Below are 15,277 nucleotides of genomic sequence, written 5' to 3' on the forward strand. Positions count from 1 at the left end.
CTTTGACTGTCATAACGTCGGCTATACTCACCCTCCCCCCCCCCCCCGCCCGATGCATACCACCGCTCTCCTCTAATCCTATCAATGAATTCAGAGTCACTTTCCCCTGTCATAGGCCTCTGCACCAGCAACCAACTGACCTATCTTGGCAGTTCCTAACAATACTCATTTCCAGTAAAGCGCCCCTCAAGCCTCCTGGGAGTCGCCAATTAATCCCTAATACCCCTTGGGGGTTGGCGTGCGGGAGCTGCTGGATACAGCATTAATCCTCAATCCCTCAAATGGGATTTAAGAGTGGACGCGTTTGGGACGTTTTACGGGGTTAGGGCGTCACGCAAGTACAAGTTGTTGTTGACGGACACTTTTTTTAAGGAGCATTCTGGATCTGGCGGGCTAAGCGTCCATGGTGCGGAGCTCTGGGCAGTCACGCAGTTTCCATTTAATTTGCTGACTGCAGCAGTCACCGCGGCTACGTGATAATTCTGCCCCCTCGTTAGAATGAAAGGAATGCGAAGTGCCGTGAAACAATTTACTCAATTCCAGTGAAAGTTATTACTGGAGGTTTTTGATAGAGAGAGGAAAAAAATTGCCCGAGTTAGTGGAATGATTGCGAGTAACCAGCTGCTGACAGGATGTAGCAGTGACTGGTAATTAGGCGGATCCTAGGTGTGACCGCGGGCGGCGGGGGATGTGCACAGCTTCGCTGTTTGTGTGTCACTTCGTAACGCGAGGCCGCATCCTGGCAACTCCACTCTGTTCAGCCCAGGACCGGCAGCTGTCTGCGGTCCCAGTGCCGATCACCTAGGGAGAGGTGAACCACCGCTCACTGAGGTCCGGGGAAGTTTACCGCGGGTTATCTCCTCGAACTGATGCCCGGACGGCTCCTTGAGTGCAGGTGTTCTCACTGAGGTAAGGTTCGGCGTTCTTGCTCCAGCGGAATGTGGGAAACCTTTCCCCGAATTTGTTCTGAATAATAAATTGGGCATTAATAGGCTGGGTTAGCTTGGCGAGTTCCCTGGGCAGCGGTGAGCACTGGAGCTTTGCCCTGGGGAATCTGGCTTCCAGGTATTGATGAGACTCAGATATGGTTAACAACCGGGGGTTCTGTGTCACATACCCCAATATAGAACAGTGCCGGCCGTTCGGCCCACCATGTTGTACCGACCTAGATAAACCAACTAACCTTTCCCTCCTACACAGCCCGTAGCCCTTCATTTACTCACGCACACAGTTTCCTAAATTGACCTATTATACCGTATCTGCCTCTGGCAGTGCATTCCACCCACCCGCCGCTCTCTGGGTTTAGAAAAGAACCTACCGCTGTCATCGCCCCTAAACTTTCGCCCATTCGTCAGAAACCGATGGCCTCTGGTGTTGGCCATCGCTGCCCCCGGAAAAGGCGCTGGACTGTCCACTTTATGCCTCTCGTTATCTTAAACACCCCGTCAAGTCGCCTCGCATCCTCTCGGTCGCTTCAATGAGGGAAGCCCAAACTCGGTCAACCTTTCAAAGGTACGTTCCTTAGTCTACGCGCTCTCCTGACTAGGAGCTACCGTGACGGTTGGCTAAGGAAGGTGCACCCCTGTTCAAAGTAAATTTACTATCAAAGTACCTGTATGTCACCATATATTACCCTGTGATTCTTCTCTTGCGGGCGTTCGCAATTACTGCGAAGCAACACGATCAAAGGAAAAATTACTCACAAAGACAAACGACCAATGTGCAAAGTACAATCAAATGAAAAAAAAATAATAATAAAGTAATAAATAATATTGAGAACATGAGCTGTAGGCTCATTGAAAGCGGGTCCATAGGTTGCAGAATCAGTTAGGACGTTAGTGTTGGGGTGAGTGACGTTATCTTGTTCAGAAACCTGGTGGTTGAGGGGTAATAACTGTTCCTGAACCCGGTGGTGTGGGACCTGAGGCTCCTGTACCTCCTTCCTGATGGCAGCAGCACAAAGAGAGCCTGGCCCGGATGGCAGGGGTCCTTGATCATTGATGCTGCTTTCCTGTTAAAGCCCTTACAGGTAAAGCCTTCTCCACCATTTGAGAACCTAAAGTTTGGGGCGTTGGTAAATGTATGAGAGTGAAATAATGAAAGAAATTTCATATTAAATGGAGCCTCTCATATCTTTGAAGCTTCCCACAGCACTCTGTAGACAATAAACTGCCCAATGCAGACAGAGTTATGGGGCTGAAAATTACACAGCAAGATTCCACAAGACAATTCGTCACATGGTAGTATATGGTGACATATATACACAGTACTTTGATAATTGACTTTGATGTAATGTTATAAACTAATGGTTGTGTGTGCTGGAATCAGAAGGATCCTGAACCAGAATGTCTCTTTTCCATATCCTTCCATAGTTGCTAACTGACCATCTCAGTTCCTCCAGCATCTTTATTTGTTAAACTAATGGCTGATCTGTTTGACTGCTGGTTCAGTGATGGTTTGCCAAGGACTCGTGTTTTACTTTGAAAAGGAGGATGGGATTTGTTGTTCTGAGCTGCTACACTGGACCTGGGGTTAATGGTTGGTCTGATGGGTGGCTGTTCTGACAATGTGGCATCCCCAGGGTTGTTTTGCGGTGCCCAGAGACCATGGCAGCACGTTGGCAGTGGTACATTGCGTGAAACACTAGAGGACAGCTGGCACTGTTCAGTATCTGCAGAAGAGGATGAATGGACAGAAAACTGGGCCAACCACACTTAGACTTCATTGGAAAGTATAACCAGGTGTGCTATAAAACTGGTTTCTATTGGCTGCAACCTAATGATGGAAGTGAATGTAACCTTACAAGAGTCATTGTCAAATCCAAAGAAAAATTTATTATCAAAGTACATATACTACCTTGAGATTCATCTTCTTGCATTTACAGGAAAATAAAGAAATGGTATAGAATTTATGAAAAACTATACATAAAAAAGACTCATAAACAACCGATGTGGAAAAGAAGACAAACTGCAAATAAAAAGAAATAATACTGAGAACGTAAAGTTGTAGAGTCCTTGAGAGTGAGTCCATAGGTTGTGGAGGCAGTTCAGTGTTGAGGTGAGTGAAGTTATCCATGCCAGTTCAAGAGCCTGATGGTTGTAGGATAATCTCTGAACCTGGTGGTGTGGGACTTGAGGCTCCCGTGCTTCCCGCCTGATGGCAGCAGCAAGAAGAGAGCGTGGCCTGGATGGTGGGGGTCCTTGATGATGGACCACATAAATGTGCTCAGCTGTGGGGAGGGCTTTCCCTGTGATGGACCGGGCTGTATCCACCACTTCCTTTAGACCTCTCCAGACAAAGCTGTGGTGGAACATGGTAAGGTATAAAATGGTCAAGAATCATAATCAATCAAATTGTGAAGAATTCACAATTATGAACTATATATTGGATTTGTTTGTTTTGCACTGTATAAATCTCCATTTTGTTGTTGGGTTCTTCTCTGTAGTTTCTTGTAGAAATGCATAAAAAGTCACAATCAGGTTTATTATCAGTGATAAATTCCATAAAGTTTGTTGTTTTGTGGTAGCAGTATTGTGCAAGAAAAAAATTCTGTAAGTTATAATAAATTGTGCAAAATATAAAGAGCAAAAGAATAGTAATCATAGATCATTCAGACATCTAATGGCAGAGGGGAAGGAGATGTTAAAAACATTGAGTTTGGGTCTTTGGACTCCTGTACCTCCTTTCTGATGGTAGTTTTTGAGAAGAGGGCATGTCTCAGGTTATGAGCATCCTTAATGATGGATGCCACTTTCTTCAGGCATGGCCTCTTTACAAGACTGTTAAAGACTAGACAAAGTAACCTCCAAACTTCTCCCAAAGCCACCATACAGATAACTGTGATTTCAAAATTAAAATGGGAATTGACATTATGCCACATTTGTCGAATGTAAAAAAAAATTGTGAATGCATTAAAAGACAGGGAACAAACCCTTTGTGTTCTGACTTTCTGATAAGTATTTAACTTCTGATAAAGAGTTTTGTTCTGTGTCTCTCTCAAATACAGGATATATCGTCACTGGAAATACAAACCATCCACTGTAATTTGTGACGGAATGTAATTCTTAAAGCTGTGAACATATACTCAGTAGCTACTCTGTTAGAAACACCTGTACAGCTGCTCGTTAATGCAAATATTTAATCAGCCAATCATGTGGCAGCAACTCAATGCATAAAAGCATGCAGACATGGTCAAGAGGTTCGGTTGTTCTTCTAGGCGAAACATCAGAATGGGGGAATAAATGTGATCTAAGCAACTTTGACCATGGAATGAGTGTTGGTGCCAGATGGGGTGGTTTGAGTATCTCAGAAACTGCTGATCTCCTGGGGTGTTCACACACAACAGTTTCTAGAATTTAAAGAGAATGGTGTGGGGGGGAAAAAAAGCAAAAAAAAAAATCCAGTGAGAGGGAGCTCTGAAAGCAAAAATGCCTTGTTATTGAGAGAGGTCAGAGGAGGATGGCCAGACCGGTTCAAGATGGCAGGAAGGCAACAGTAACTCAAATTACCATGCTTAACAACAGTGGGGTGAAGATGAGCTCCTCTGAACACACATGTTGAGGTGGTTGCACTACAGCAGCAGAAGAACAGGAACATACATTCAGTGGCAACTTTATTAGGAACAGGAGGTACCTACTAAAATGGCACGGAGTGTAGGTACAGAATGGAGAGGAATATGTAGATGGAAGATGGGGTTCTTGGCTTAAGATGCCGTTGGTTCTGGATATTCACTTTCTTCAGGTTTCGCCTCTCTGAGTTAACCCTTAATAGGAACCTTTAGAATACAAAAGAACTCCGTTCCCTTTGAACAACCGTTTTAGTATTTGTACCCCTGTTCCCAGCAGAACTGTAACTTTTTTTTCTCTCTTTTAACCATCAGTCAAAATTATTCTGAAGTTAACGCTGAAACATTTTTCACCACCAATCCATCTATCTAAGGAGAGCGACACAGACCTAGGATTTCAGCACCAGGACAACAGCTGGGCTTAGTTATGATTCTGGTCTCATATCTAATCTAAAACAGAGTTCAGATTAAAATGGTTACTTGCATGCCTATTTAGACCTTTCTGTTAACTGATGAGAATTAGAGCCTTTCCCACTCAGAAATCGTAGACTGTGCCAAAGGCAGTGAACATGATATGAAATTAGCTGTGTTTGTTACAGGATGTATGGGGACATCAAATACCTTTCTTAATTCAAGGCATCGGTCATGGTTCAGTTAATAGAGCTATATCGTCAATACACATCCCACTGTAAAGAGTCAAGTATTTAATTCATGCTGGTGCTTCATAGTGTAATCAAGAGTTAGCTTTATTAATATATACATTTACGTGTGTTCGGAGATTCATGTGGTGTGCTGATTCTACGTGCAAAAAAAAATAACAAAATTCAACAATTATACAGAATAAAGAATAGTTTAAAAAATAAAGTTAGAAATTCAGATATGAACATGGAAAGAATGTTTCCTATAGTGTGGGAGTCTAGGACCAGAGGGCACATCCTCAGAATACAAGGATGTCCCTTTGGAACAGAAATGAGGAGGAACTTCTTTAACTAGAGGGTCATGAATGGGTAGAATTCATCGCCACAGACAGCTGTGGAGGCCAAGTCATTGGGTAGATGTAAAGTGGAAGTTGCTAGGTTCTTGAGTAGTAAAGGCGACAAATGTTATGGGGAGAAGGCAAGAGAATGAGGTTGAGAAGGATAATAAGTCAGCCATGATGGAATGATGAGCAGCCCCAATGGGCTGAATGGCCTTGTTCTGCTCCTATACCTTATGGTCTAAAATATGCATAAATACCAGCATGTATTTACAGTGTAAATGTCGTTATATCAAATGGTTTAATGTGTTTACAGTGCACTGACTGAGGTAATAGAGGAGGTGGGGGGCTAACCAGCATGGTTAATGAGACTAACTGCCTAGGGAAGGAAATTACTGCTGAAGAAGATGTTTTTCAGTTGAAACATTAAAAGATAGTGCCACTTGCTCTCTCTCGGGTGGGTATCAAAGAGCCCTTGTTTGCTTTGAAAGGCAGGAGAGTTATCCACTGTATCCTAGCAAAGGGTATCCACACTCCATCTCCCGAGAGGAGGGGGTTTCCCAACTTTTCTTGTACAAAGGACCGCTACCATTAACCGAGGAGCCCGTAGACCCCAGGTTAGGAACTCCTGCCCTATAGTCTGCAAAAGCTCGCCTTGAAAGTTGGCTGCTGTGTTTCCTATTTTACAGCAGGTATATTACAATTGCACTTTGAAAACTACTTTATTGGTGCCCTGCTGAGCAATGTTTGACTGATGTACAGTGGGGATTAACTGTATGAAGCTGCACTCTTGAGTAATAGGGGACACTTTCTTTATTGGGAATTTAAACTGCATTAGGACTTTCTGGCAAAAGGAGAGAGGCTGCGCAAGTACAGGCTCCCTCTCGCTTAATCACTGTAGGAGGTTCTTTAGTGGATTAATGGGAATATTTGCTGCCAGTCTTTGGCCTGGAGGAGCATTACATCTAAGCCCTGGGATTGGAGCATTGCCATGCTGAACCATCAGAGGGGTGAAAGTGCCATTCTTCAGCTCTGGCTGTACAATAGTTCACACACATTCACGTCCATGACCCTAGGATCACGCAAGTACTACAATGAGATTAAACAATGTCATTCTCAGGACTCCCTCTCCTTCTGCTTGGGGTCACAGTTGGGTCAGCTCTTAGGCTGGGATCCAAACGGAGAGCGCAGTGATAGTTGCTTTGTTGTTGATGTTGCATTACAGTCAAAGGAAAAGAAAATGGAACTGCTAGAAATCAAAAACAGAACCAAAATGCTGGAAATACTCAGCGGGTCAGGTCTCATCTGTGGGAAGAGGAACAGTCTATGTTTTGGATTGGAGACCTTTTGTTAGACTGCAATGGAGACAAAGAAAAGCTTGCAGGGTGGGGGGAGAATGCCACAGGGTAAAACTGGGGCAACTATGGGGATAAACTGTTAAAAAGCTAATCTGGTCGCAGTTGCCATCGGGAAGGAGGGTACAGGAGCCTTAGGTCCCACACCACCAGGTTCAGGAACAGTTATTACCCATTAGACTCCTGAGCCAGTGGATAACTGCACTCACTCCAATGTTGAACTGATTCCAAAAGCTATGAACTCACTTTCAAGGACTCTACAGCTTGTGTTCTCAATATAATTTATTACTTATTTATTATTATTTTGTTTGTCCATTTTATATTTGCGCGATTTCTTGTCTTTTGTACATCCTTTGTCTGTCTGTGTTTAGTTTTTCACTGATTCTATTGCGTTTCATTGCACTTACTGTGAATGCCTGCAAGAAAATGAATCTCTGGATAGTATATGGTGACGTACTGTATATGTACTTTCATAATCAATTTACTTCGAGCTTTAAGTAAATGGAAGCATTAAAGAGAGTGAGAACAAAGATAAAAGAAAATAAGGGAACTGTGAAATGCAGAAGAGAAGGACAATTCCAGTAAATCATCCACCCCCAGAGAGAAATAAAACAAGCTGAGCTAGTATTAATATTGGATGACTGATACAGGGCCCAAGTTAACTGAAGTAGTAGAATTCAGTAGAGAGTCCAGAAATTGGCAATGTGCCCAGAAGGAAGATGGGGTGCTGTTCCTCATTCTTGTCTCACCATAACAGTGCAGAGTGGGGTGGACAATTGAAATGGAAGGCAATGGGAAGTTCAGGGTCACCCCTCTATATTGGACCAGAGGTGTTCCCCAATACGCGCACCCATTGGGTTTCACTAGTTCAGCATTAGGCCAGAGCCGTTCCCTTTGTGAATCCTCCGTCTTCTTTCTTTCCCACTGACTGCCACCCTTATGGGACTTTCCCATTCAACCATAGGCAACACAACAGCATCCTTTCAGCTCAAAATCAGGTTTATTATCATGGAGATATATCGGGAAATTTGTTGTTTTGTGGCGGTAGTATAGTGCAAGCCATAAAGAAATTACTATGTTACAATCAATAAATAGTGTTAATGAAGAAGAGCAAGGCATGGCTTCATGGACTATTCAGACATCTGATGGCAGAGGGGAAGAGGCTAATCCAAAAATACTGAATGTGGGCTCCGGTACCTCCTCCCTGATGGTAATAACTAGAAGAGGGCATGTCCTGGATGGTAAGGGTCCTTAATGATGGATGGTGCCTCCCTGAGGCACCACCTCGAGGATGTCCTTGATGGTGGGGAAGGTTGGGGCCCGTGATGGAGCCAGCTGAGCCTGTAATCATCTGCAGCCTCTTTCGATCCCGTGCATTGGTGCCAGATGGTGATGCAAGGAGTATATCTGTTGAAATTCGCTGGACTCGTAGGCAACATGTCAGATCTCCTCAAACTCCCTTTCCACCATCCAGGGACACAAGATGGCCTTGCCACACGTGGTACTTCTAGTCTCATGTGCTGCATGCGATGTTCACTGTGTGGTCTCCTCTGCACTGGAAAAACCAAGCACATTGGGTGAGTGTTTTGTGGAACGTTAGTTTCTAGTTTGGCAGTTAACCTGAGATTCCACTATAAATCTCCATCCCACTCGGTCCAATGTTATAGGGAGGTTCAGACCAAGCTTGAGGAACATAAATCAAAGCTTTGAGTACAGGAGTCGAGAGGTTATGTTGAAGTTGTACAAGACATTAGTGAGGACAATTCTGGTTGCCTACCAACAGAAAAGGTATCAAAAGCCTGAAGAAGTGCAGAGAAAATTTACAAGGTCGTTGCTGGGACTTGACCTGAATTATAGGAAAATATTGAATAGGACTCTATTCTCTGGCATGCAGGAGAATGTGGGGAGATCTTTTAGAGGTACACAAAATTATGCAGGGTAGAGGTAGGTTAAATATAAAGAAGGCTAGAACTAGAGGTCATCGGTTTAGGGTGAAAGGTGAAATGTTCAAGGAGAATCTGAGGGGGAACCACTCAGAGGATGACGAAAGAGTGGAACGTGCTGCCAGCAGAAGTGGTGGATGCAGGTTCAACTGTAATACTTAAGAGAAATTTGGATAGGTACATGGATGAGAGGGGTTGAGATGGATACAGTCCGGTTGCAGGTAGATGGGACTTAGCAGAGGATTAGGTCAACATGGGTGAATGGCCTGTTTCTGTGCTGTAGGACCCTATGACAGCATTTCATTTTCCTTCTGGGTATGTTGCACCCTTCTGGACACACTATTAAACTCTATAACTTCAGGTGTCTTAATTTCTCAGTCTGTAATAATAACCCAACTTTGATATGAGTTCAGCTTGTTTTTCTTTCCTCTGTGGGAGTGGAGGGCTTGGCATGTCCACGTGCTCTGCATTTTACAACTCTCACCTTCTTCTGTCACCCACCAGCCTCTCTCTCTCTTAACTCGTCGCCCACCTATTTCCATTGACCAATCATCCCACCACCTCACTTCATTCCATCTATCACCTACTAGCCCCACCTCATTCCTCTTTTCACCTCTTTATACCCAATGTCATCCTTCCTCTTCACCTTTATACCCTGTCTCATCCCTCCCCTTCGTCTCTTCCTGCCCGGTCCCGTCCCTCCCCTTCGTCTCTTCCTGCCCGGTCCCGTCCCTCCCCTTCGTCTCTTCCTGCCCGGTCCCGTCCCTCCCCTTCGTCTCTTCCTGCCCGGTCCCGTCCCTCCCCTTCGTCTCTTCCTGCCCCGTCCCGTCCCTCCCCTTCGTCTCTTCCTGCCCCGTCCCGTCCCTCCCCTTCGTCTCTTCCTGCCCCGTCCCGTCCCTCCCCTTCGTCTCTTCCTGCCCCGTCCCGTCCCTCCCCTTCGTCTCTTCCTGCCCCGTCCCGTCCCTCCCCTTCGTCTCTTCCTGCCCCGTCCCGTCCCTCCCCTTCGTCTCTTCCTGCCCCGTCCCGTCCCTCCCCTTCGTCTCTTCCTGCCCCGTCCCGTCCCTCCCCTTCGTCTCTTCCTGCCCCGTCCCGTCCCTCCCCTTCGTCTCTTCCTGCCCCGTCCCGTCCCTCCCCTTCACAGGTTTGTACACGACCGCCAAGCTCTTCCAGTAGTTTGTATATTGCTCCAGGTTTCATCCTCACAGGACTCGCCTTGTGTCTCACTCTCTGGCTTCTCCCATTCTCTCCTTGACTGGATAATTGTGTCTGCAGTTCATCCCTGGTGTCCTCCTGTCAGAGCCATTCCCCCTCGGTGCAGTTTAACAAGCTACTTTTGCCTCCTTCCCAGTTCGGACAGAGGGTCTCCAACCAGAAATGTGGATTCTGCTTCTCTTCCAGCAGACGCACCCATGTTCTTGCTGGGTTTATCCAGCTTTCTTGTTTTGTTTTGGGTGACCTCGTGAGGGGGTGCAAAATGGGGTAGGAAGGGAAAGAAGGCACTCCGTCAGCCAGGGAGAGAGCGAGCCCATTGAGCCTGCTCCATCAATAAGATAATGGCTGGACTCCAATCCCCCAGCCTTTTCCCCGTAACACTTAATTCCCTTCCCAAGCAGAAAATCTATCTAACAGTTCTTGTATAGATGTAATGAGTTAGCCTCTACGTCCCTAGGCAGAGAATTCCACAGTTTCACTACCCTCTGGGGAAAAGCAGTTTCTCCTCATCTTCATCTCCTTTATCTGTTTCACCCCCCCCCCAGAATCCTGCGGCCATGTCCTCTAGTTCTAGTCTCGCTTACTGTCCCCCACTTCTGTAGGCAGCATATTCCACCCTCTCACCACCAACTGAGTGAAGTTCCCCTCAAATTCTCCTTAAATATTTCAACCTTTCAGCCTAAACTGATGGCCTCTAGTTCTAGTCTCTCCCAATTTGAACTGATAAAGCCTGCACACATTTTCCCTACCTGTACCCTGCATAATTTTGTGTACCTCTATAAGATCTCCCCTTATTCCCCTGCACGCCAGAGAATAGAATCCTATTCAATCTTTTCCTATAATTCAGGTCAAGACCCAGCAACCTCCTTGTATTTTTTTTTCTGCACTCCTTCAAGCTTTTGATATTTTTTCTGTAGACAGGCAACCAGAACAGCACACCGTACTCCATATTGTCCCGTCTTCAACGGTTCCCATGTGTTGAGGTCGTTGCCTGCCAACTTTATGTTGCACTTGCCGACATCCCTGTAGCAGAGGCATGGTCTTCCTCATGGGCGGTAACCCTCTCTCAGGTCGCCATGCAGCATGTCCGTGGGAATCCATCCATTTGACATGGCCCAACCGTCCGAGGTGTCTGTGGCTCAGTAATGCGTGGATGCTGGAGATGTCAGCTTGCCGCTGAATCTCTGTGTTGGTGATTCTTTCCTGCCAGGAGATGTGCAAGATGTACCTGAGGCAGGGTAGGTGGAACGAGTTTGGCCTCTTCTCTTGGCTGATGTATGGCGTCCAGGCCTCTCTGACGTAGAGGACTGTGCTGCACACGCACGCCTGGTGTACACGCACAGCTTGGTCTTCTTTGTCAGCTGTCTGTTGTTCCACACTCTCTTGTTCAGTCTGGCCATGACAGCCGCAGCTTAGGCAATCCTACTGTTTGCCACCGCTTCGAGCTAGTGAAGGTCGACCCAAGATAGGTGAAGGAGTTGACTACATGAAGAGAGGGTGATGTTTTTTGGGGGGAGATTCTGCACCCTGGGCCATGACGTTTGTCTTCAGACTGCTGGTTAACCCAAACTCTTTGCAGGCGTGGGCGAAGCGGTTGTTCAGTTGTTGGAGTCGGCCCTTGGTGTGTGACGTCAATGCTACGTCACCTGCAAACAGCATCTCACGGATGAGGGCTGTCCTGACTTTGGTCTTGTAGCGCATGCGAGCCATGCTGAACAGCTTGCCATCAGTTCTTGTGCGAAGGGAGATGCCTTCAGTGCAGTCTGCGAAAAGCACGGTGACGGAGCCTGGGGGAGAAGAGGGTCGGAGTCAGGACACAACCTTGTTTCACCCCGCTGATCACTGGGGAGGCATCAGAAGCAGACGGTGCTGTGTATGTCCTTGTGGAAGGATGATGCAATGCTGCACAGACTTGGGGGACAGTTTGAAGAGTCCACTCCTGCTGATGAGGTCGAACGCCTTGGTCAAATCAACAAAAGCTGTCTGCAGTGGCTTCTGCTGTAGGGTTCTTTGCCATAGGGAGTTAGAGGGTAGTTTACCACCACTCTGGGATATTTATAAATGGGCAGTAAATGCCAAAATACTTAGATAAACTTGAACTGAAATGCTGGTTGCCAATACCTCTTTGGGGATAAAATCCAACATCCTTATTGACTGCTGAGAACCCATGCTCTGATCTGCGAAATTCATTACCACAGGCAGATATGGAGGCCAAGCCCTTGAGTGTACTTAAAGCAGAGCTTGACAGGTTCTTGATTAGTAAGTGCATCAAAGGTTATGGGGAGAAGGCAGAATGGAGTTGAAAGGGACAATAACTCAGCAGTGATGGAATGGTGGAGCAGACTCAGTGGATTGAATGGCCTAATTCTGCTCCTATCTCTTGTGGTCTTATGGCTACTCAAAGCAGAATGGTGCTGAGAACTTTTAAATGCATACGTGTAGTGCACACAGAAGCCCAGCATAAACAGTGCAAGGTCAGAATCAGAATCAAGTTTATTATCACTGAGGTAGGTCATGACAATTGTTGTTTTGTGGCAGCAAGTACAGTGCAATATTACAATTGTAAATTACATGTATATATCTACACTATCTCACTATTTTGATAGATATAAATGTTTTATATATATATATATATATGTATATAATATGAATAAAACAAGTCATGCAAAAATCGTGAGATGGACCATTCAGAAACCTGACGGTAGCAATGAGAAGAGGGCGTGTCCTGGGTGGTTCAGTCACGGTAGCAATGAGAAGAGGGCGTGTCCTGGGTGGTTCAGTCACGGTAGCAATGAGAAGAGGGCGTGTCCTGGGTGGTTCAGTCACGGTAGCAATGAGAAGAGGGCGTGTCCTGGGTGGTTCAGTCATGGTAGCAATGAGAAGAGGGCGTGTCCTGGGTGGTTCAGTCATGGTAGCAATGAGAAGAGGGCGTGTCCTGGGTGGTTCAGTCACGGTAGCAATGAGAAGAGGGCGTGTCCTGGGTGGTTCAGTCATGGTAGCAATGAGAAGAGGGCGTGTCCTGGGTGGTTCAGTCACGGTAGCAATGAGAAGAGGGCGTGTCCTGGGTGGTTCAGTCATGGTAGCAATGAGAAGAGGGCGTGTCCTGGGTGGTTCAGTCCTTAATCATGGATGCTGCCTTTTTGAGGCATCACCTTTTGAAGATGTCCTGGATGGTGGTGAGGCTCGTGCTGAGGGTACCTTCAGCAGCTTCTGCCGATCCTGTGCAGATCTCCATACCAGACAGCGATGCATCTGGTCCAACGGTACATCATCTGTAGAAATTTGCGAGAGTCTTTGGCGATAAACCAAGCTGCCAACCTGCCTGTCCATCAGCCACCTCGGGTGCTGAGCTCTGTGGTAATCGACTTACTCTTGTCACCGAGGTATGGTAGAAAAACTTTGTTTTGCACACCATTCATACGGAACATTTCTTCACATCTGTACATCGAGGTATTATCGGGAAAAGTGTAGAGTCCACGGAGGGGAGGCTGGTTTTGTGATGAGCTGGGCTGCGTCCGCAACACTGCGGTTTCTTGTGGTCACGGGCAGAGAAGTTGCCGTAGCAATCTGCGGTGCATCTGGACAGGATGGTTTCCATGGTGCTTGGATAAAAATTGGCTTGCAATTTGGTCTCATCACTCAGATTCAGATTAGTTATATACATTAGAGCACAATGCAATTCCTTTTCTAATGTGAACCTCGCCGTAAACATGGAAGTAATAGAATATAGAACATGATGTTATGTCGACCTTTTAACCTATTCCAAGATCAATCTAATGCTGTCCTCCTGCATAGCCCTCCATTTTTCTTTCATTCATATACCAATCTAAGAGTCTCTTAAATGTACTTCATGTATCACTGGCACCCATGGCAGCTCATTCCACGCACCCACCGCTCTGTTCAAAGACATCCATATAAACATATAACAATTACAGCATGGAAACAGGCCATCTCAGCCCTTCTAGTCCGTGCTGAACTCTTACTCTCACCTAGTCCCACCGACCCGCACTCAGCCCATATCCCTCCATTCCTTTCCTGTCCATATAGCTGTCCAATTTAACTTTAAACGACAACATCGAACCTGCCTCAACCACTTCTGCTGGAAGCTCGTTCCACACAGCTACCACTCTCTGAGTAAAGAAGTTCCCCCCCATGTTACCCCTAAACTTTTGCCCTTTAACTCTCAACTCCTGTCCTCTTGTTTGAATCTCCCCCATTCTCAATGGAAAAACCCTATCCATGTCAACTCTATCTATCCCCCTCACAATTTTAAATACCTCTATCAAGTCCCCCCTCAACCCCCTACGTTCCAAAGAATAAAGACCCAACTTGTTCAACCTTTCTCTGTAACTTAGGTGATGAAACCCAGGTAACATTCTAGTAAATCTTCTCTGTACTCTCTCTATTTTGTTGACATCTTTCCTATAATTCGGTGACTAAAACTGTACACAATACTCCAAATTTGGCCTCACCAATGCCTTGTACAATCCACCCTATACTTTCCTCCAGTGCCCTATAAACTCTCTTGGATTAACAATTGGTGCTGGCTGTCCAGTTGATCTAGGCCTCTTATCTTAAATACAATAGAGCAAGTTCAAGAGCAAGGGGATACTGCGAAGAACAATGGGATGGTGAATGGTCACTTCCAAAGCTGCAAAACGGAAGTGGCAGCAAGTTACCTTTGATCTTGATTGAGGAGGTCGAGGGGTATGGGAAAGTGTCAATGTAAAAGAAAAACTACCAAGAGTTTGTCATACCATCACTACTCACACAAGGTGAAAAAGTGACATGTATTAATCAATGGGTCTTGTGTCTGAATTTTCAAAACTGCCTTTGTCTGTTAGAAGTTGATTGTCTTTCCTTCTGGATGTTGATCAGAAACTAAACTGACCCCAAGGCAACAATCCCTTATCTGAGCTCCAGTTGGTAAAGAAAGAGGAGGGGCTGTGTGTCCTATACCCATCCCTATTAGTTGTCCAGCAGGGGCTTCAGTGCCTGTTGTCTCTGGGTCCCTTTAATTTAACAAAGGAGCTAAATCATGAATGACCCTTGCCAAACATCTTGCATGCTTCAGTCTGACCCACTGCGCAAATCTAATCTAAATAGGTAGAGGAATCAGGGTCTGGGGAGGGTTTACTCCAAACCCAATTTTCAGAAAATAGTTTGCAGCAACGTTATCAATCCAGTGTAATGCAAGTGTATAGAAATTGGAAAGTGTTGCCATATT

General features: G+C 45.8%; 1 protein-coding gene across 6 annotated transcripts in view; it reads left to right on the forward strand.

Annotated features, from left to right (window-relative positions):
- Positions 1 to 333: 333 nt before the first annotated feature.
- Positions 334 to 15,277, forward strand: part of bcar3 (BCAR3 adaptor protein, NSP family member) — a 215,145-nt gene continuing 200,201 nt past the window's right edge. Inside the window, exons 1-2 of one of the 6 annotated variants that reach the window (XM_063064628.1) lie at positions 334 to 909; positions 2,885 to 3,057. Coding sequence is in view for 2 of the 6 variants with exons in the window: in XM_063064625.1 (XP_062920695.1) it covers positions 3,220 to 3,315 (96 nt within the window). In the remaining 4 variants the exon portion in view is untranslated. Of the gene's footprint in view, positions 910 to 2,884; positions 3,058 to 3,103; positions 3,316 to 15,277 lie in introns of those variants that run through there. The other 5 variants (XM_063064629.1, XM_063064627.1, XM_063064630.1 and 2 more) reach the window with 5 other exon arrangements.

This window comes from Mobula hypostoma, chromosome 12 (assembly GCF_963921235.1).
Source record: "Mobula hypostoma chromosome 12, sMobHyp1.1, whole genome shotgun sequence".
Classification (NCBI taxonomy): Eukaryota; Metazoa; Chordata; class Chondrichthyes; order Myliobatiformes; family Myliobatidae; genus Mobula; species Mobula hypostoma.